This window comes from Cucumis melo, chromosome 6 (genome assembly GCF_025177605.1).
Source record: "Cucumis melo cultivar AY chromosome 6, USDA_Cmelo_AY_1.0, whole genome shotgun sequence".
NCBI lineage: Eukaryota > Viridiplantae > Streptophyta > Magnoliopsida > Cucurbitales > Cucurbitaceae > Cucumis > Cucumis melo.
In genome coordinates this window covers 17,927,081-17,948,249 of record NC_066862.1, presented here as the reverse complement: position 1 = coordinate 17,948,249, position 21,169 = coordinate 17,927,081, and the positions used below count along the sequence as shown (strand labels likewise).

General features: G+C 31.4%; 1 protein-coding gene across 1 annotated transcript; it reads right to left on the bottom strand.

Moving 5' to 3' along the window:
• Positions 1-246: 246 nt before the first annotated feature.
• Positions 247-1,831, bottom strand: LOC103500157 (LOB domain-containing protein 41). Its single transcript, XM_008463366.3, has 2 exons — positions 1,466-1,831; positions 247-1,370 (listed from the first exon to the last, which is right to left on the bottom strand). The coding sequence occupies exons 1-2, from the start codon at positions 1,653-1,655 to the stop codon at positions 652-654; spliced, it is 909 nt and encodes a 302-aa protein (XP_008461588.2). The 5' UTR covers positions 1,656-1,831; the 3' UTR covers positions 247-651.
• Positions 1,832-21,169: the final 19,338 nt, after the last annotated feature.

Here is a 21,169-nt window from a genome sequence, read left to right as displayed (position 1 = left end):
CTACATACAAAACAGCCTTTGAGTAAGGGTGTCGCATTAGACTAGCCTTTAATTTTTTGGAAAAACCACTTTTGGAAGCGCCTCCTAAATAATATTGGATTTAACATAACACCCTTCGGCTTTCAAATTTGTCGGCGACCAAATCCATTGAACCCAACGACCATATTGACTTGCATATTGAACGGGTCGAAGCATATACACATACTTTAATTTTGACAATACTATATAAGTTCATTTTAAACGAGCTTTAAATTAATGCTGAATGTCCATTATTTGATACCAAACTTCAAAATATTTTTAGAAAATTTTGGGGAAAAAGAAAAGGAAAAGAAAACCTAAAAACCATTTCGCCTCCTGTTGCATTTTTACAGCATATTCCTTTCCTATACACATTTGCGACCACTTTTTTTTATACACAAAAAGTAACCAACTCGATACAAGAGGGGAGAGGGAAAACAGTAAATTTCAATGAAGACTAAACCGTCAAACAAAGGAACCAACTAAACAAATGGTCGAGATCTCTTCTCTTCTATGCCACCGAAGATAGCCAATCCCCGCCGTCAAAATTGTTCTCTCATTTTATTCTTATTTATTTTTCTCTTATTATTATTGTCGTTGTTATGTGCTTGGGCTCATTATTCGGCCACCATTTCAGGCTGCAAAATCAAGGCCTAAAACAGTATTGCACGTCTCGTTTTTGGGCCTCAACCCAACGTCGGTTTCTATCTTTCGTTTCTTCATTGGAATCACGTGCTGGGCACGTAACACCGGCTCCATCCCCAGGGTTAATTCCAGAGCTAATTCACTTCGCGGAATTGGCACTGCAACGCTCTCGCGCCCCGTTGATTCCGATCGGAACAAAACCGACTGCACCGGACAAGGAGGAGAAACCTCCGCCGTCTCCACTGAAATCATGCTCTCCGTTTCTTTACTCTCGTTCTCCAGATGCCGCGAATCTGATTGGTGACTCAACGACGACTCACCACTCGACGACCTGTTCAACTCGGTAGAGCAGAGCGGTCGAGTTGACTCATCAACAACGGTGGAGGCGATTCCTTTACTCGCTTTCGCCTTCGCAGACGACCGCTTGAACCGGCACCGCGTCTTGACTGGCCGAATGACTCCACCATCGTTGGACGCTACGGAGTTTTCATCCTTGGAAACGTGACGTATGTCGTAGGCTTTCAAGGGCGGTCCATCGCCCGTAGCCGCTGTCTCGGAGTTGATCGGCGTGATCGGAGCACCTTTAAGTACGGCCTCAACAGCCGCTTGACAAAGCTGCCAACTACCAGACCACAACAATCCAACCGACCCGTAAATCGGATTCACAATCCTTCCACAAGCCTCGTAGAGAAGAGATCTAAAAATGGCTGCAAAATGAAAAGGAAAATAGAAAATCAATGAAAATGCAAAAGAATGAAAACCTAAAAGGAAAATGAGAAAAGAAAAGAGAAATTGAACTAACCAGGACGGAGATGATCAGGACCAGCGTTGATGAGATTCATAAGTCCAGCACGGCCGTAAAACTTGGCAAGAAAAACGGTAGCATTAGCCTGAGACTCGGGAGTCTTGATCCACTGCAAACAAGGACGAATACTGCAATTTTCACTACAACCTTTGCGAAGGACTCTGCAACCGTTACAACTCATCCGCATTTTGAAGAAGAAGAGCAATGGCAGAAGGGAAGCATAAAAAGGGAAGAAGCAGTCTCGAGAGAGAGAAATTTGGGGGTAAAGGGATTTTGAAGATATAAAAGAGAAAGTAGAGAGGGATAGGGGATATTTAATGGGGGAAAAAGAAGGAAAGTAGTATATATATAATCTGGAAGGTGGAGCCATTGGGTTTTTTCAGGGAAAATGGGAGCACGCAGTTTCAAATTTAATAATGATAATGATAATAATAATAATAATAATAATAATAATAATAATAATAATAATAATAATAATATTCTAATTTATTAAATAATTGTTGAATTTTAAATTTAAAATGAGTTTTAATTTTTTAAAGACCGGGGTTTCCATAGTTGTGGAGGTTGGATTTCTAACCCACTTTTCCTTCCCCTCTACCACCACCCAAATACTCCCTTTACTTCCATCTCATCTTTCACTCGCTTTTCTTCTCCATCTCTTCCACTCGCTTTATTCTATTTCATTTCTAATTTTATTTATTTTGTGATCCTCATTCTAATTCTAACTAAATAGTTACATTTTCATATATATTATTAATATTCATTTACATCTATGTTTTATCATTTAATCAAACTAAAAGGAAATGGTTTCCTCCTAACAACAATTGGATAAATATATTGATATCCATATATATTTCTATAACCCACTCAAATTATTTAGGTTAATAATTAAGTTTTCTAAGAGGTTTTCGAGAATAATAAAAAAATACAAATTATTTACCCTTTGAAAAAAAAATACAAAAGCTCCTAATAAATATAGCTATTACTATTTTAATTCGAAGATGACATATTTTCTTTTACAATTATTTATAAAAAGATGTTTAAATATCCATCAATATTTAATATGGATATCAAATCGTTAGATTGACAAATATATCAACATATTCGTAGATATTTTAATCCTTAAGTATTTCAATATGAAAGTTCTTCAATTATATTAATAACAACACTAACACTAGAATTCATTTTCGTGACTATTTTAATTAATTTTTCATAAGAGTAAAATAAAATAAAATTAGACAATTTTAGTTTTATGAAAAATTAAAATTTCACCATGAAGCACCATATAATATCCTAATAAAAAGAAGGGGATGTTAATGAATAATTCTAAACTTAATATTCAAAATAAAAAGATAAAGTATAAATATTCAAAATATGTTAATCCAATAGGTAAACATGCAAATCTAAGAAAATCTCATAATATAACGAGAGATCCAAGGCGCGTGAGAGCAAGGTCCAAAAGAATAAGAGTAGACTAAATTTGGTGGTGTAGAACATAGAAACTGGTTTCGAGCTTTTGGTTGGATTCTCTAAATTGCCCTCGTCCGACGCGCCACGAACAACGATACTCGCCAAGCAAGTGGAATGGAAATTCAGGAGGGTAAAATAGTAATAGGGATAAAATTATCTAGAAGCTGACAGGTGGAATAAAAAGAGAAAGAGGGACAACATGCAAAAAAATCCAAAAGAAAAAAGAAGGCGCGTGGCAACCACGTTCAGGTAATCAGAAATATGGTCGAATTGCCACATAACGTGGAATAAAAACGGGTCCCACAAAAAAAATAATAATAATAATAGAAATTTTAAAAGAAATAAAATTAAATATCTTTTAAAGATTAGAAAAATCTCCTGGTTTTCAGGAAGATTGGCGAAAAGTGGTTTTGTATTTTTTTTTTTTTCCTTTTATTTTAATTAGCAAAAACCAGGATTGGATAGAAAACCAAAACCGGCTGATGGTTTTGTGGGATTTTACGGGACTGTGGGCGCTTATTATAAGCCAGCCAACAGTTTCAAATCTTTTTTTTCTTCTTTTTCTCTCCTTTAATTAATTAATTTTAAAAAGAGTCGTGTTGCTTTCTCTAATTTCTATTTTATAATTAATTTCCAATTTATCATCTAACTGTTATCATTATTTCTATTTGCTATTGTTTCGGATTTTGTTAATTCTGCCCTCCACGTGAACACACTTTACAAAAACACTTTTTTTTTTCTTTTTTCTTTCTTTTTTTTTTCTTTTCAATCATATTTCTATTTTTGGGTTTCGTAAATTTTGTAGGGAATCTTCCTAATTTAGATGTTAAATTTTATTCATTAATAAACCTACATATTTTGCCTATCTATTTTTCTTTTCCTACTCATTTGTTGATAAGATTTTGCTGCAACTAGATCTATGTGAATACTCTTTTCTAAAAAACTACATGCATATTTTATTCTTCAAGATTTTATGATAAATTAAATTAAAATGTCTATGAGTTGTGGCTAGAGAATAATCACAACTAACTATATCTATTGATATAGGGTTGGTAACGGGTCGGATTGGATTGGACAGGATGGAGCATCCCGAGGAATTTTCATCTTCGTTGGGAATAAATTAGACTTTATAATAAAATAAATTAGAAAATGTTAAACAACAAAAAAGTATCTTTAGTGTTTGATATAATATGAGTTATACATATAAATAATAATAATATTATATATAATGAGATATTTTTAAATATAACAAAAAAATCGTAATTGTTTACCAAATACAACAAAATCTATTAAATTCTAGGTAGTTCATTTAAATTTTTGTTTTGTTTTATTTTATTTTATTTTTTATTTTTTATTTTTTTTGTTGTTCATAAATATAACAAAATATCAAAATATTTTCGACCAATGTAACAAAATCAAAAAATCGATGAAGCCAGCCATTTTTTGTTTTCCCTTGCCGATTTTGAATTTCGTGTGGCTCCGATTTCTTCCTTCTTTCCATCTTCTTTCTTCTCTTCTTCTTATGCAATTTTTCTTCTCTTCTTCTTATGCAATTTTTCTTTTATATCTTTTTTTTTCTTCTTCAAATTCTCACTTGGTAAATGATCTTCGTCATCTCTCATATAGTTTAAGTGCACATATTATAGCTATGAGACCTTAGTTTATTGAATTCAGGATTATAAACAAACAAATCATTTACTCAACAACTTTACTAAACATTACCTCAATAACATCTTTATGACAAAATAGAATTTACAAACCACGAGTTTTGGAACATAAAATCCAATCCTACATAGATAAATGCAATCTTTATAAATACTAGAATACATAATTCCTTTATAATTTAAATAATGGTTTCATGGTCCTATAACATTGACCACATTCATTAATCATACTTACAACACATTCATGAATGGTGCAAATCATTCTTACAAATAATACATTCATCAATCATACATAACTTACATTCATCAATAATACGAATCACAACAAATTCATACAAAGGCTATCCTATGAGCACACAGTTCTCAACCTAACCTAAGTGTTCCAATAATAAAGCTACTAGTTACCTTAGTGCTAAGCCACAAATACGTTATGCAAGCAACTAAAGACCTCCAAAATTCTTCCAAATCGCACAATCTTACCTAAAACCCAATGTTTTGACCAGATTTGGTAGATTCTGGCAACGGGCAATTGTTGAACTTAAGCTACTATAAGATTGTTGAATATATCAACAACAATGACGGCTTTGGGCAGCGATGACTAACGATAATTAGATTCAATAGGGAAGGAAGATTGAGAGGTCGATCCAAGAGGGAGAGAGATTGACAGACAAAGAGGAGAGACACCACACAATTTGTCAGAAATGCAAGCAATGACGACCCGACACAGATGGACGAAGTAGCAAAGGGATCTAACGATGCATAACTTGGGCTACCCAAAAAATCGAACGTCGACATGCAACTATGTTAGGACTATTTTTGACATACTTTTTATAGCTTAACTCCTTCTCCTCCCCCCACATAACACTACTTATTCATTAAATTCACCATTTTATAGGAAATATTCATTTACATATCGTAATGAGGCCAACTTTCGTGTCACGCCCAGCATGTAATTTGGACCTTGCTATGCAGCGATGCGACTTGAGCTGCATTGACCCATCAAGATGGAATGCCAAAACGCTCATCTTAGCTTCTTAAACTTAAGCTTAATCGCCTTGTTCCAACTCAATTAACTTACTACAACTTGATGCTTAGATGTTAGGCGATAAGAATTGACATAACCCAATGGAAATTAACAACCAAACTCTTTTATTTACTTAACAATATGCATTCTACAAGTATAATTTACATGCTTCCTTAAGTACATGAATTATAACGTAAGGCTTTAAACACCAGGTCCAGCTTCAATGCTTGGTAGCTTGCCTTACTTAGCACAACTTGGCATTAACGCGTGATGACCTAGGGGAGAGAAAACTCAAACGTAAGTCAAAGCTTAGTAAATAATCATTTTTAAAACATTTTTGGATAATACATGAAACCATTTTCATAAACATGAACATATAAACAACAGTACAAATTGAAAAGAAACTTAGAAAGAAGCTTTAAAGTCTTTAAACACTTTGGAAAATCACTCGCTCACTAAACTCTCTTCTTTAGAACACGTTGCTTCAGATATACTCTTCTCGCTTAGTAGCAGCTCAACACAACACTTAGCTCTTTTTAACAAATTCTGAGAGTAACACTCCTTTTCTTCTAGCCTAATCTTCCTTTTATACTAATCATAAGCTGGATTAGTCACCCTTTAAGCTATTATAAACTCATCAGCTCCTACTTAAAGTACTACATGTGTAAGCTTAATATTTTTCATGACCATGCTTAGCTTAAGTTCTTACACGTAGCCCATTAATTAAGTTCAATTAAGAAAAATTTTATAATTTTCCTAACTCTTCAATTCCTAATCTCATCTTGAGTTTGACCCTCGAAATGCCTACTGTATCTTACTTCTAGATTCCTTCCTCCCGTCGCCTTGCTTCAACGTGAACCACTTCTCATGACTTCTTATTCAAAAATCCTTAAAAACATTTCCTTTCTTCAAAAAATTCTAAACAAACCCTTTATTTCCATTTAACTCTTCTATTTGCATGGGATGTCTGACATCAACGCAACGAAAATCGCTTAAATGGAGTTAAAACGATCAAGAACGAGACAAAACAAGATCAGTGGCATTTTTGTAAATAATTAACAATTGAGCATTGCAACACCGTAGCACAGTGCTTAAAGACAATATAAAAAATTTCATTGAGCACCTCGACGCTCCGAAGTTTTGATGCAAAAGTGTGCGTGCTTGTGTGTGTCTCTTCCCATATTCCACCAATCTTTTGGCTTATTTAATCCCCTTTTTTGTCACGCCCCCACTAGGAAAGTGTCCTCCCCCTCAAGTTTTTGGACGCGAATGCGACTTGGACAGTTCCAATGCTTCTAACCAAGAGCCAAAACACCCAAACTTAAACTTAGGCTAAACTTTATCTATTGAAAACATGCTATGCGATAAGAACTGAACACTTCAAGCTTAAATATAACTTAACAACTTTTATATTAACTTCGCGAAACTTGATACAAATATAGATAACCCTTTAGAAAGAAACTAAACTAAGCTTTAAAACTTCATTGCCTAGCACAACTCCTAATGCCTGACTTCATGCCTGAACACCTTGCAGCTCATCTTCTCTTAACAGTCTCAACACCGCGCTTTCTTGGGGAAGAAAAACTTAAAACATAAACCTTATGCTTAGCGAGTGGCAATTTAGAAAAACCTTTTGTGGAAAACAATAGCATACAATAAAACTTTCATATGTTCAAAAATACCATAACATCGTATTATGCGTTTAAATAACTCAAATGACATTAGCCTCTACTTATTCCTCTCCTCTCAACATAGAACTTTCTAAACGCGTCTGTGATGGCTCATCTCACCATCACTATCTATGTAGATCCTCGTTCAATTCCAGTTGTTATGGCGATAGACTAGAACACAGATCACTCAATGCATTTAGACATTCTTCTACCAAGCAAACCACCCAACGCAAGGCAGACTCTACTCTTATGTGCACATAATAGCTAGTTAGTGATAGGAATAAAGCTAATAGTTTACTTGCATACAAGTGTTTCCTTCGAGCAACATAAAATGAAATACTTTAGCTTGGAAACATATTTTTAAAGTATCATGCCTTCCATATAACATAAACAAGTTTATACATGCATTATACTATATCAAAAAACATGATTTTGTAAGAAAAGCTTTTAGAAATAAGCTTCATTCTTTCTTTGGAAGGGTTACTCACTAACCCTAACACTATCTTCCTTTCTAATCCCTTCTTATCTCCTAACTTCTAATCACTGTAGTAATTGACTAATTCAAGGAAGGAACACAAATTTGTTACAGAAGATAGAACCTTCCAATCATGAATTGCAGTAATCTTACTCTTTTTCATACCAATTTGACCACACCCAATCATGTGACCGAGGAAGTTAATGTGTTTCTGGCAAAAAGCACATTTTTCCTTTTTACGTACAACTAATTCAATCTCAATTTCTCAAAGACTAATTGATGGTGACATTGATGTTCTTCTATTGTTGCGCTATAAACCACAATGTCATCTAGATATACTACGACAAACTTGTCAAGATACTTGTGGAAAACTTGATTCATCAAGGTACAAAAAGTTGTTGGAGCATTCGTGAGGCCAAAAAGTATTACAAGGAATTTGAAGGCTCTATACCATGTGACACATGTAGTCTTTCGTTCATCTTCTTTAGCAATTCACACTTGATAATTCCCTGATCGAAGGTCCAATTTCGAGAAATACTTGGCACTATAGAGCTGGTCAAATAAGTTTGTGATAATAGGTAGTTGGTAGTTTTCTCAAATTGTGAGTTTATTCAACGCTCGATATTTAATACATTAACAAAGACCTTCATCTTTATTCTTCTGAAAAAACACAGGGGTTTCATAGGGATGTAGGTCTAGTGAATCCAACATTCAATAGCTCATCAAGCTATTTTCAAAGTTCTACCAATTCTGATGGTGCCATGTGATACACATTCTTTGTAGGAGGCCTTGTCCGAGGTAGAAGTTCAATCTCATAATTTATCCCTATTCGTGGAGGTAAAGTCTTAGACAAACTCTCTAGTATTATGTCTTGGTATTCGTCTAACACATACTGGATTGCCTCCATAACTAGTTCCTTCAAAATTTCCTCTTCGACCAAAGGGATAGCCATGAAAGTGGGACTCTTCACGGGCTAGCCATCTCTTTAGTGGGAGGGCTAAGATCATTTTCATTCCATTTGGTTGTTTAATGTTTGTTTGAACTATGGTTGACTTATAATCTTGCGATTACCAGAAATTTAGCAATGGCATTGGGATAACCTTATGCTCGAGGAGAAATTCCATTTCCTTCAATACCATCAAAATCATCTATTTTCACAACTAGAAAATTTGTCTATCCGCTCCATGATTCCAATTTTATCGTCATTTGTTTGGAAATTTCCAAAATGGATAAAGTGGCTGAGTTGACTGCTTTCATTTTTCCTTGGTCTTTGTCCCAAATAGAGACGAAAGGTCTTTACCTCCGTAATGATATTGTGGGTGGTACCAAAATTAATCGTCGTGGTTTTTGTTGATTTCTGATTCACCCATGTGTGTCTACATATATAAGTCCTCGATCTATTTGTCCTTTATTTCCCTATGTGTATTTTTTATGAGTGGACAAAAACTTTATTGCCCTAGTGCGATGGCTTTTGTCGCCCTCTACTTCCATTATGTTTGTCTCAACATTCTCACAATTAGATTCGACATTGGTTCAGGTTGTTAATATGGCCTATAATGCTTTGAAAGCAAACTGATTTGGGTATTCGTAAACTCTATGAGGGCCTTTGTACAAGAAGCAAGAGAAGGGCCCTTCTCTATAGTTGCCCTGTTGTTGGTTTGGATTGCCCTTAGTATTCGCCTCTTGGTAGGAAGAGGTTATAATCATCCCCTCCTGACTTGTCTCCTCTCCCTACTTTCGGGAGAGTTAGATATGATGGACTTCTTACTTCCACTAGAGGAAGTCTGGTTTCATATTTGCTCGGGAGATGTATCGTTATAGAAATCAAGTAATCATTTGGATATGGCATATGCTTTGGACAGATTACAGACTTGCTATTCATACAACTTAGTTTTAACCCCTATCTTAAGATCCTTGAAAAAAATAAAAAACTTTGTCTTTCTCCAGCACATCATGAATGTCTAACATCTGTCCAAAAAATTGCTTCACATATTCTTTAATTGTGCTCGTATATTTCAATTCTCATAGCTTATGTCTTGCTAGAATTTTCACGTACTCAAGGAAGAACTGAGAACATAATTCTTGTTTTAGTTTCACCAACGTATCAACAATGCATATAACATCTTGGATGTCCACAAAATGGGACCTCCATCATAACTTATCGTCCTCTGCAAGTGCATCATCATCAAAGTGATCTTTGACTCTTTAGTCACTGTATTCTTAGCTCTAGAATATTTTTCTAAATAAAAGAGAAAGTTTTTCATAACTTTAGCATCACGAGCCCTATATAAGGGCTTGGGTTCGTGCACTTTCACCTAGTTGAACTGAACCTTACCCCCAATTACGGGTTAGTTTCCCATCACTCTTATTGTAAAGTTCACTCTTGCATTAATATCTATAATCTTCGTCCTCATGACTTCACCATCTAAATTATTAATTTCTATAAGTTGTCTAATGTTGTGACACGCTCTTCAATATAGGTCGTAGAGTCTGTCGAGTTATCCCCTCCTCGAAGCTACCCAACCTCTAAGGTCTCTCAAAAATTTTCATCAACTCTTTGATGAACATTCGGTCTAAGCGGCCAGCTACCACATTGATTTTGTCAGCCTTTTCAAAGACTTCCTATAGTCGACTCTATAAGAGTCAAACTTAATTAGAGACTTCTATCAAGTAGAGCATCTACTTTTCCAACTCAAACAGTCAGTCGACAAGGAACTTATCTAACTTTTTTGTAACTAACATGTTTACAACTTCTCAACTTCACGAACCGACTTAGCTTTGATACCAATTGTCATGGTTGTACTTTCATAAAAGTTTTGGAGTGACTGTGCGACACTTATTTTAACTCAAGAACAAGTCAGCCAAACCAATTCCAAATAACCGATGGCATAATGAGGTAATTTTGTATTTAGTTTTGGGGTTGTAGCTTATTGTTTCTTGAGATTTTGTGTTTAATGGATGATTGTTTATTGATTAAGTCCATATTAATTTCTAAATGCATGATTATGTTGTAGGCAATCTTTCAAAAGTATGTGTTGTTCCTGCTAATCATCTTATGGGATTTTTACATTCATTCTAGGATGTCTAGCCATATTTTATTAAGTAGCAATTAATCGAGCAATGTGTTTTGTAGCTAGCTTAGCTACAATGCATGTTTAGTAATAGTTCAAGAATAAATTGATTAGTTAGGTTAGGACAATCCACTAATTAATCACAAAATAGAATCCTAAAGCATAATGTGCATGTGCAGAGTTTTATATGATAGTTTTTCAAAGTCAATAGGACTTAAGATGTGTAGTTTAGTGGGGCTTGCTTAATTGCCTTAACTAATAGTTAGAACACTTGTTTGGGTCATTCTTAGCTAGTTGTCGGTCTAAGTCGAGTCTAATTAAGTCGAGTCAAACAAGACACACAAATCAATTGCTTGTCCAATTAGCAGAAATCAATGATTGAAATTACACAAGGATCTCTTTCGCTCTTGAAAACACAATGATTGAAATTTCATCAATGATAGACAATGATAGAAAAGATCAAATATTCCATGGCATTATTGAAACATTTAAATGGCGTCATTTATATAATCTATAAAGCCTCTTTGGTCACAAGTTTTACATAGAGGTGTGGACATTAAATATTTAAGAATTAAATGTCTAAAAGTCTAAATGCACAAGACATTGCGAAAATGAGCATAACTCAACTGACATGTATATTTATTAGCAGCTAATAAATCTGTGGTTAAATTTTCCTACTCCCAGTTATACTAAGAAATGTGTGAAACACTAAATATTTATAATTGGATGTGGATATATACCTACATATTTTATAGAGATACACATAGTAAATCAAGAAAAAATGTTTCAATCATAAAACTATTGAAAATATTTTCAAATATTGGAAAATTTTATTTTTTATTTGGATCTATTTGTTCTGTTAGTAAAATTTCACAACAAATTGATGTTTAGAAATAAAATAATGGATAAAAATAATAATTAGTTCAATTGATATTTGTATGTACCGAAAATCAACCAATTTCAAGTTTAATTTTCTCCTTCCAATGTGTACTTAAAAGAAAAGATATAAATAAATAAAATTATTGATTTGTTTGACAGAATTTTGATAATGAGAGTTCTATTTCATATTTAAACAAATTAACCGTAAAGAGATGAAATTAATGTAATCATGAATTGAAACTAATATCATTTAATATATGGTTATATTACCTAATTGATTATTATAAAAAAAATCCTTAATTGATCAACTAATTAATCAATAAAAATTTATAGATTGAAACATTACTAAAAATTGATACGGAAAATTAAATAATTCAATTAATTATAAAAGTTATTAAATAGGTACCTAATTAATTAAATTTTATTAAGTATAGGTATATATTGATATTAAATAAAAATTTGATATAATAATTATTTTAAAATATTTAGTAATGAAAATTTGATAAAAGAAATAATTATGTGATAAGCACTACTATTTCAAATATTACATAATGAACTAAAATATAACAAAAAAAAGTTTTAGATTTTATAAATGATAAACACTAATAGACGCTGATTAAACTTCTATCAATGTACTTATAGACATTTTTAAATATAGAAAAATATCTATCAATATAATGATAAAACTTTAATAGAAGTGTTATGTAATCTTTTGTAAATATTTGTCGTAGTTTTGTCATTTACCAAAAAAGTTTATAAATGGTTTGTCTCATATAAACAATCTAACTTAGAAAAAAATATTAAAACTTTAAAAATATATTTTTTGACTGATATTTCATGATTTCTTGTTGCTAGTCATATTCAAAAGGAATAAGGAAGTCCTTATTCAATGAGCTTTGAATCTCTCCTTATCGGTCGAGTTATTTCATCACCTTTGGACAGCGATGCTGGAAAACTGAAAACTCAAAGTATGTATGGAGCAAATAATAAAAAATGATGAATGTCAAATAGTAAAAACCGTAACAAATAGTAGATACTATATATTTTGAAATAATGTTACCGTTAGTTAATTGGAGTATTTTGAAGAGTGTTTAATTATTATAGTCTTAGATAAACTTTATTTAGAAAAAGACATAATAGGTTGTTTAAGTAGAAAATTAAAAAAGAAAAGGGGGAAATGGTGGAGGAAGAAGGAAAAGGGAGGAGACGTGGCAAAAGAAAGGAAGAAGAAGAAAGAAATGTGCCGTTCATGCAGGGGTGTTTCCAGAAAGATAAAAAGAAGCAGAGCGCGTGAAGTTGACGCTCCCAGGTTTTTGTGGAAAAACGTCACCTTGAATGAGACTCCTGGTTCTTGGGAACTCCCTCCCTCCCAAGTTTTCTTTTTAATACCATTTCCCGTTTATTAGTTTCCGTTTTCCGGTTTTGGTTTGTGACTATGGGCGCCTTCCTTTACCCTCTTAATCCCATCCTCAGCTAACTGTACCAACTATTTTATTCAACTAATCTCTCATTTATATTTTTATATTTTAGTATTTTACTCACTCATCCCCCCACCCCCTTTGTCTATGCCTAATCTTTTTCTTATACCAACTATTCATATGCTTCAATTTCGGCTACTTCTTTTTTAAATCATTCAAATTAAAATAATTAGTCTCCATGATACCAAAAAAAAACTATATTATAAATATTATCAAATGTACCTACCATTTTTAAATTTTACAAATGTATCAAAAAAAAAACCAAATGTCTGATTTTTTTTATTATCCAATTCATATTAGTAACATGTGTATCCATCATCATCATATGATATATTCTTAAATTTTGCTATATTCATACATATTTTAATTTATTTTTCTATATTAAAAAACAACCTTTTAAATTTGTTATATATATATATATATTATCATCAATTCATGGTTCAATTATTTCTATTAGTAGTCATTTTGAGTGAATGTTAATAAATTATTAATACACTAAGGAGATATTTGGAGCGATGAGTGATTTATGATAATTCTAATATTATGATAGTCATAGTATTATAATAGTCTTAGTATTAAGATAATTTGTGGTTAAGGAATAAACTATTATAATCTATGTTATGATAGTCTGTATTTATGGTGTAGACTATTATAATATGTGATATAATAGTCTGCGTTTGTGGTGCAGAATATCATAAACTGTGTTTGGGGTGCGATACACAATTTTTATAAATTGATTTTATGAAATAATTTTGATTATGATATTCACTCAATAAATTTAGCATCAATTGTGATGTTTCATGATTTGTTTTCATGCATATATATTGTATATCGAATTAAGTAATCTTCTAATTACGACGTTCCTAGCAATAATTTAAGCTTGTATCTTGCGTTTCCAGTAATCTTTTTTCCCATGCATATATATTTGTCATGAAATGCAATATTTTTCTTAAAACCATGTTCCTTAATCTTCTTATTACGACGTTCAGTTCATAAATTAAAATTGCTATTATTAAATCGTTACTTTTCACCCAATTTTTTGCATGCTTATATATGGTACACCAAATGTAAAAAAAAAAATTAATTACGACATTCATATTATAAATTAAGCTTCCATCTTCCTTTTGCACTAATCTTTTCTTCCATGAAATACAAAATGTTGCTTCAAATTAATTTCTTTAATCTTATTAATTAGAATGTTCATTTCATAAATTTAGTTTGAATCGTTAGTTTTCACTCATTTATTTTTGACAAATACATGTAATGAAAACATATAACTACAAACTGATATTATTAAAATTATTGTACTAAAACATATAAAAAAAGAACGTAAAGAGAAAAATTATTGAATAGATGAGTAAACAACGAAAAAAACAGTCATAATACATATTGAGGAAGTGAAAAGGTATACAATAAACTTTAAACATATATTTTAAGAAAAAAAAGAGAAGAAAGAAAAAAGAAATAGAAGAATAAAAGAGGAAACTAAGAAAAAAAAAGAATGAAAGAGAAAACGAAAAAAGAAAAAAGAATGAAATAGAAAAAGAAAGGGTGCTTTTTTTTTTAAATCCGTGAGTTTCAAAGAAATTAGAAGAAAATTAATTTCTAGCTAGGTAGAATGTTTTCCTTTTTACCATTACGCCAAACCATGATGGTTAAAAGAAGTGTAATAAAAAAATAAATTAAAAAGAGAGATAAAAGGAAAGAGTGAAACAGAGAAAAGTGGAAATAATGTGGGGTCTACCTTTGAAAATTTGAGAAAGATTGGAAAAGGAGTGAAAAGGATTGAGAAAATAGTGTTGAATAGTGAGAAAAGAGAGAAAGGAAGGATTAAAAGATAAACGAAGGATTATGGAAAAAACCTAATAATTCGGACCCCAAACGTGAAGTTGGGTTAACATAACCCACTCCTCTCCTCCATAGTTTGGGGCCCAAAAGTCCCCTAATGTTATATTTCAAATACAAATTTTAATGGAATGGTTATATACTATTGATATACTAATATAGATGTATTTTTAAAAAAATATTAATATACTAATAGCACACCGATGGTTTTTTTTTCTTTTTTCTATTTGAATTAAATGGCACACCAATATTATACAAGGCTTTCATTTATTTTAATTTAATTTCAAATCCAACACATTTTAAGTTGGGCTATTAATTACAAAATTCAAATTGTTACATTTTTCTTATTATAAATTTCAAATCATCCCATTTCTTTTAACACACTTTTTTTCTTATTAGAAAACATCGTTATATTAAATATAATATAACGATATACCATCATCATTTAGAACACATCGATTATTAATTATAAAATCAGAAGTTACAAATTAATATAGAAATATAATTTTTAACGCTCATGACTTAGTTATGAAGTATTATTTTATACACATTTTTTTTTCAAACTTTGTATACCTATATGCTTGTAATCAGCAATATGTAATTAGTATGCTTCCAATCTACTTCTTTGGTAGAAATATGACTTTTTTTAAAGAGAATATTTATTTATTTTATATAAGAAAAAAGTCTAAGAATTTCTTTTTAAAAAGTTTTCTTTAAAATATTTTTAGAGGTAGGCAGGAGTGAGATAGAAATGAAGAAAGACCAGGAAGGCTTTCCTGTCCCATCCTCACCCCTTATTTCAATCTTTAATTTTGTAAAATTTCCTACGAGATTCGTGTGGCAGGGTTTTCATACGAGGAATTTGCAAGGATTAGATTCTTTGCAGTGGAAAATTATCTTTCTTTTTTTTTTTTAAAATATTATTCTTTTTATTAACTTTTAAATCTTAAATATTAAAACATCTTAGAAGTTTATTCAATTTTACTGCTACAGAGCTTGTTAGAAGGCAACAGTATTAATGCAAGAGACCATTGATTCCTTGTACATATAATTTATGTCATCTTTTCACTTTTTTTCGTTATATTTTAAGAATATCTCATTTGAAAGTTTAAGATAGTAACAATCTGATTTCATTAATTAATAAAGGAAGAGCCAAGTTAGATCGAGAAAAACTCTTATTCCAAGTTTCTTTTTTTATAAAAAGAATTTGACTTTTATGTTATTTGACTTTCTTTATTTTTGTCTTTATTTATTTTGAGAAGGTATTGCATTAAAGTGTGGAGTGGGTGTAACGATCCAACTTTTTTCAAAACCAAGTTGAAGTCATTATTATTCTAATTATCTTAACTTTCTAAAAACAATAGCAGAAGCATAAACTAGCCAAGGAGTTCCCATATGGTCAGCCACAGATCCTTCTTGTAAACCCTAGGTCAAAGAACCCTTGAGCTTCCTTAAGGGTAGAGTGGTTGAAGGAAAGTTGAGGTTGTTAGAAAAGTAGAAAGAAATTCGATGAAAAATTGGTTGATAGCAAAATGACATAGTTTGATTGTCATTATTGGTGTGTTGGATTTGTTGTGTTAGTAATTAAGTTTCATGGTTAACAAAGGAGGAAAACTTGGAAAAGTTGCTAAGTGTTAAGTGGGTGGTCAAACAAGGAAGTGAGTTTGTTGCTTGTTGCTAGGTGTTTAGAGGTGTCATAGGCAACCAACTAACCTCTAAAGGAAATGCATGGACGACCAAAGACACTTAGGCGAGAAGAGGCAAGGACGTGAGAGGTTATATGAGCTGTAAGAAGGCCTAGGTGGTCATGACACTACTACAAAAATTGGCTTACTTGACGTTAATACAGTGTCAAGCAAACTTTTACTTGACGTTTTTAAAAGCGTCAAGTAATCGACGTAATCGACTGTCAAATATAGTCAGATTACTTGACACTAAAAAACGGTCAAGTATACGTTTACTTGACATTGTATTAACGTCAAGTAATCCATTTTCTGTAGTACCTTTACTTGACATTGAAAAAACGTCAAGTATTCATTTACTTGACACTAATAAAACTCGAGTATACGTTTACTTAACACTGTATTGACGTCAAGTAATCTTCCGCCAAGATCACATACTTGACACTATTTAAACGTCAAGTAAAATTGTATATAGTTGACACTAAAAAATTGTCAAGTAAAATATTATATTTGATTCAAGAAAAATCGTATACTTGACACTTTTTACACATCAAGAAAAATTGTATAGTTGACACTAAAAAACCGTAATGTATTTAACGTTATGTATATTGTTTATTAATATATTAAATATACAAATTTTCGATTTTCTGTTTCCTATATTAGGTACATTCCTTTCCAATCAGTAGTTAGACAACAAAAAAATAAAAAATAAACCAATAAACCAACAATAATTTCATTCTTCTCCTTAATATTGATCATCAATAATTACAAAATTCTAATCCAAATATAACCAACTAAAATTTCCTATATGTGGCATATTCCAAAATAAACAATAATAATAGCTATCCTTATATAACCAAAGACATGTGTTGTATACCAAAACTAAAGTCTATCCCCTTGCATCTATTGCCTCATATATATAAGTATAATGGCTATGAACAAAACATTTACACAAAAAAAGTTATGAGCATATGTTAGCCATTTACAAAATTAAGATCATATCTAAGTGTCTATCATATGTACCGAGCTAAAAATTCAGCCCACTCCACTAGTATTTCATCCAATTCAAGTTGTGAGTATGAATTTCTCCTATCAATCTGTAGAACATAAAAATTCAAGTAGACATTTTGTTAAAAAAATAAGCTAATCACATATTATACTATTTATAACGTTACAATGTAAGTAGTTTAAAAACATACCGAATTAGTAATAATGTTTGTGTCTTTACTCACGATTTCGTGCATGTATCTCATGACATAATATCCACATTCAACAGTACCTACTTGTAAAGAACACTATAACACAAAACCAAATAACAATGCATATTAGATTATGTGCTAAATTAAATTGTAAATAGTAGCATAAATATATTTACCTTTACCGCTTTCCAGAATGTTGTTTTTCTAATCTTGTTCAAATTCTTCTGAGATTGAAAAATCGTCAAGGCCCTACGTTTCCCAAGTATAGTATAAGTCAAAATGAACTAATTTCTTTAGCGATTAAAAAAAAATAACGTAAACATAGTTAGCTTACATATTCGTTACGTATTTAATATCATCTCGGGAACTTCTTCTCAATGAGTCTAGATGATACACCACATCATCATATGGATTAATGACTACTAATGACCAATGATCCCTAAATGAAATATATATGCAAGTAATTAGTATTTTGGTACTCATGCAAGTTTAAATTGATAAAAATTATACTTATCTAGGAATACTTACCCAGGATTATAAGGAGCAACAACTAATTGATCTTGTTTGGAAGTCATTAATCTACTACAAAGGTTTCGAGCTCTAATCTCCCGAATACTATGGCCAGCTGAAATAAGAGATGGATCTACAAAAACGTACTTTGAAACCTTCTTCAAATCTATAATGAGTGAGTATAAGTACCTACAATAAATTAATTGCATACATCAACCTACTACTAATTAAAAAGTATGAATATATATATCATAAAGAAGTAACATTTACTTACATAATATAAGCCACCATCGATAAAGTCTTAACTTTTTGCATGTTGCAAAAATCAATAACATCTTCTTGCAAAATGTAACTCTTTCGAGGTATACCAAATAACTCAAGAGGTAGTTGAAATGAAAAACTAGACCCATCAACCATTACCCTTTCAGCATATCTAAGAATAAACTTCAATTGAATTGGTAGATTGGATGGTTCATTAGTAACTTCCACCTCTTTTGTCATCGACCTTAAAGCTTTTACCTAACACAAGTATTTAAACGATCATTGAGATAATGTCAAAATGATATTTAATCGATCTTGATATTCTTGAATATGAGGAAGATGAAATAGCTTTAAAGAATCTTGTCGGAAATGGTGAAGATGAAACAGAAGATTTAAACAGAAGAATAAATCGTTTAAAAGTAGAAGAAAGAAAATCTAAAAGAGGAGATGAAAAAATTTGGAAGAGAAGAAATGATAAAGAAGGAAGAAGAAAAAGAAGCGATGTAAGAACAAATCTGGAAATTATGAAAATATTTTACCGATTTCATGGTCATGCTCTTTTATTTTTTTTCCTATAAGGGCCATAAATATTTTTTGGTTTCTTACCTTTACCTAAATTTACCTATAATTTTATAGATTAACTAGTAATATATATTAAGAGGATTGTTTTACTCTGATAACTAAGTACTTGTTGAAAAATGAATATTTTTTTAACAAGAAAATAATTATTTATTCTAAGTTACAATAATTAATATTAAAATTATATTTTTTTGATTCGAAGCTAATACTAATATTAACCAATTAGAATAGGTCACCCTAGTAATTACCTTAGTTAAGTATATTTTTATCAATAAAAATGATATTAAAATCAATAATTGAAACACTATTTTAGATAAGGACAAGTTCATTGTATTATTAACTATGAATTTTATTTGAATCCATTAATTTTTTAAAAAAACATACAGAAATATATTTAATAAAAATCTAAAATTTTAATGCTAAAAAAACAAAATATAATAAGTTAAAAGGGAAAGTTAAATAAGAAATATTAAGAAAAGGTATTAAATTCATATAAGGTTAATATATAACAAAAACTAAAAATATTTACGATCTATGCAACAAAAAATAAAACATTGTATTCTCATAAAATCCATATTTGTTCTTGTTGGTTTTGAATTTTGTGTTGAATCACTACAAGATGTGGGACCACTCCCGACGCACAAAAATGTTGAAAGAAGTGTAAATAACATCAGAAATTAAGTTCCTGACACAAGAAGAGACGTCAGAAAGACTAACATGATGCATCGGGAGACAAATTCCCGATGCATCACCAACATGACGTCATGAATATATTTCTCCCGACGACAATGTTACCGACGTCACCCATGTGTCAAAAACAAGTCATCCTCAAAGTCTACATGTCTGACATCAGCTATGCATCAGAAATAATTATCCCTAACGTTCATATGTCTGACGCCAGTCATGTGTCGGAAATAACCATCTCCAACGTAATGTTTGCACCATATTCCCGACGTATATGGTGCGTCGGGAAATATTTTAAATATTTTTTTTATTTTTTTCTTCAAATTTTTTTTGTTCAATTATAATATTCGCATTCGTATTTTATTCAATTACAAAAAATCCACAATAAATTGGTAACTTATGAAATACAATATCAAATTGAACAAAAAATTAAATATGATTACGTAATGGAAAATAGTAAATGTTCATAATACAAAGAAGTTATAAAAATTTAACAAAGTTCATAATACAAATAAAAAATAGTAATCGTTCAAAAAAAATTTAATGGCCTCTTTCCACATACTCGACTCTACAGAGTTCAGTGCTTCTTGGTAAGTTTTAGGATCCTCATCTATTAAGTACAAGTTTGTGAAGTTACAGTCAATTTCATCACGCTTTTCCACTATGAAAGTGCTTAGGAAATCTGGACCGAAACTTTTCTCAGTTCTCTGTCTTTTACTTCTCCTAAGTTCTAATTCACATCTTAGGTTTGAAGTATTAACAGTTTCAGAAACAGGTGTTTCACTAACGATTGAGGTGTTTTCAGGATCATGCATTCTTTTAGATAGGCTAGGAGCATATAATGATTGCTTTAACGGAAATACATGCTCAAAGAATTCTGCATCTCTAGATTCGTTTATAGTTTTATCATTTAAATACATAAACCTATATGCAGCACTATTTTGAGCATACCCGATAAAAATGCAGTCAAAAGTTTTAGATCCTACCATATATTTCTTCAGTGCAGGAAATGGTACCTTAGCCAAGCATCCCCAGACCTTCAAGTAGGAAAGATTTGATGCATGTCCTTTCTAGAGTTCGTATGGAGTTTTGTCTACCCTTTTGTGAGGAATCCTGTTAAGAACAAAATACGCAGACAACACGGCTTCCCCCTACATATTATCAGATAGGTCGGAGCTTAATAACATGGCATTCATCATTTCTTTAAGAG

Bases quoted from the DNA above. Each gene is read 5' to 3' on its own strand.
- LOC103500157 (XM_008463366.3), bottom strand. From the start codon at position 1,655: ATGCGGATGAGTTGTAACGGTTGCAGAGTCCTTCGCAAAGGTTGTAGT. The intron at 1,371-1,465 runs GTTAGTTCAATT...TTCATTTTGCAG, and splicing joins TCCTGATCATCTCCGTCCTG to CCATTTTTAGATCTCTTCTC.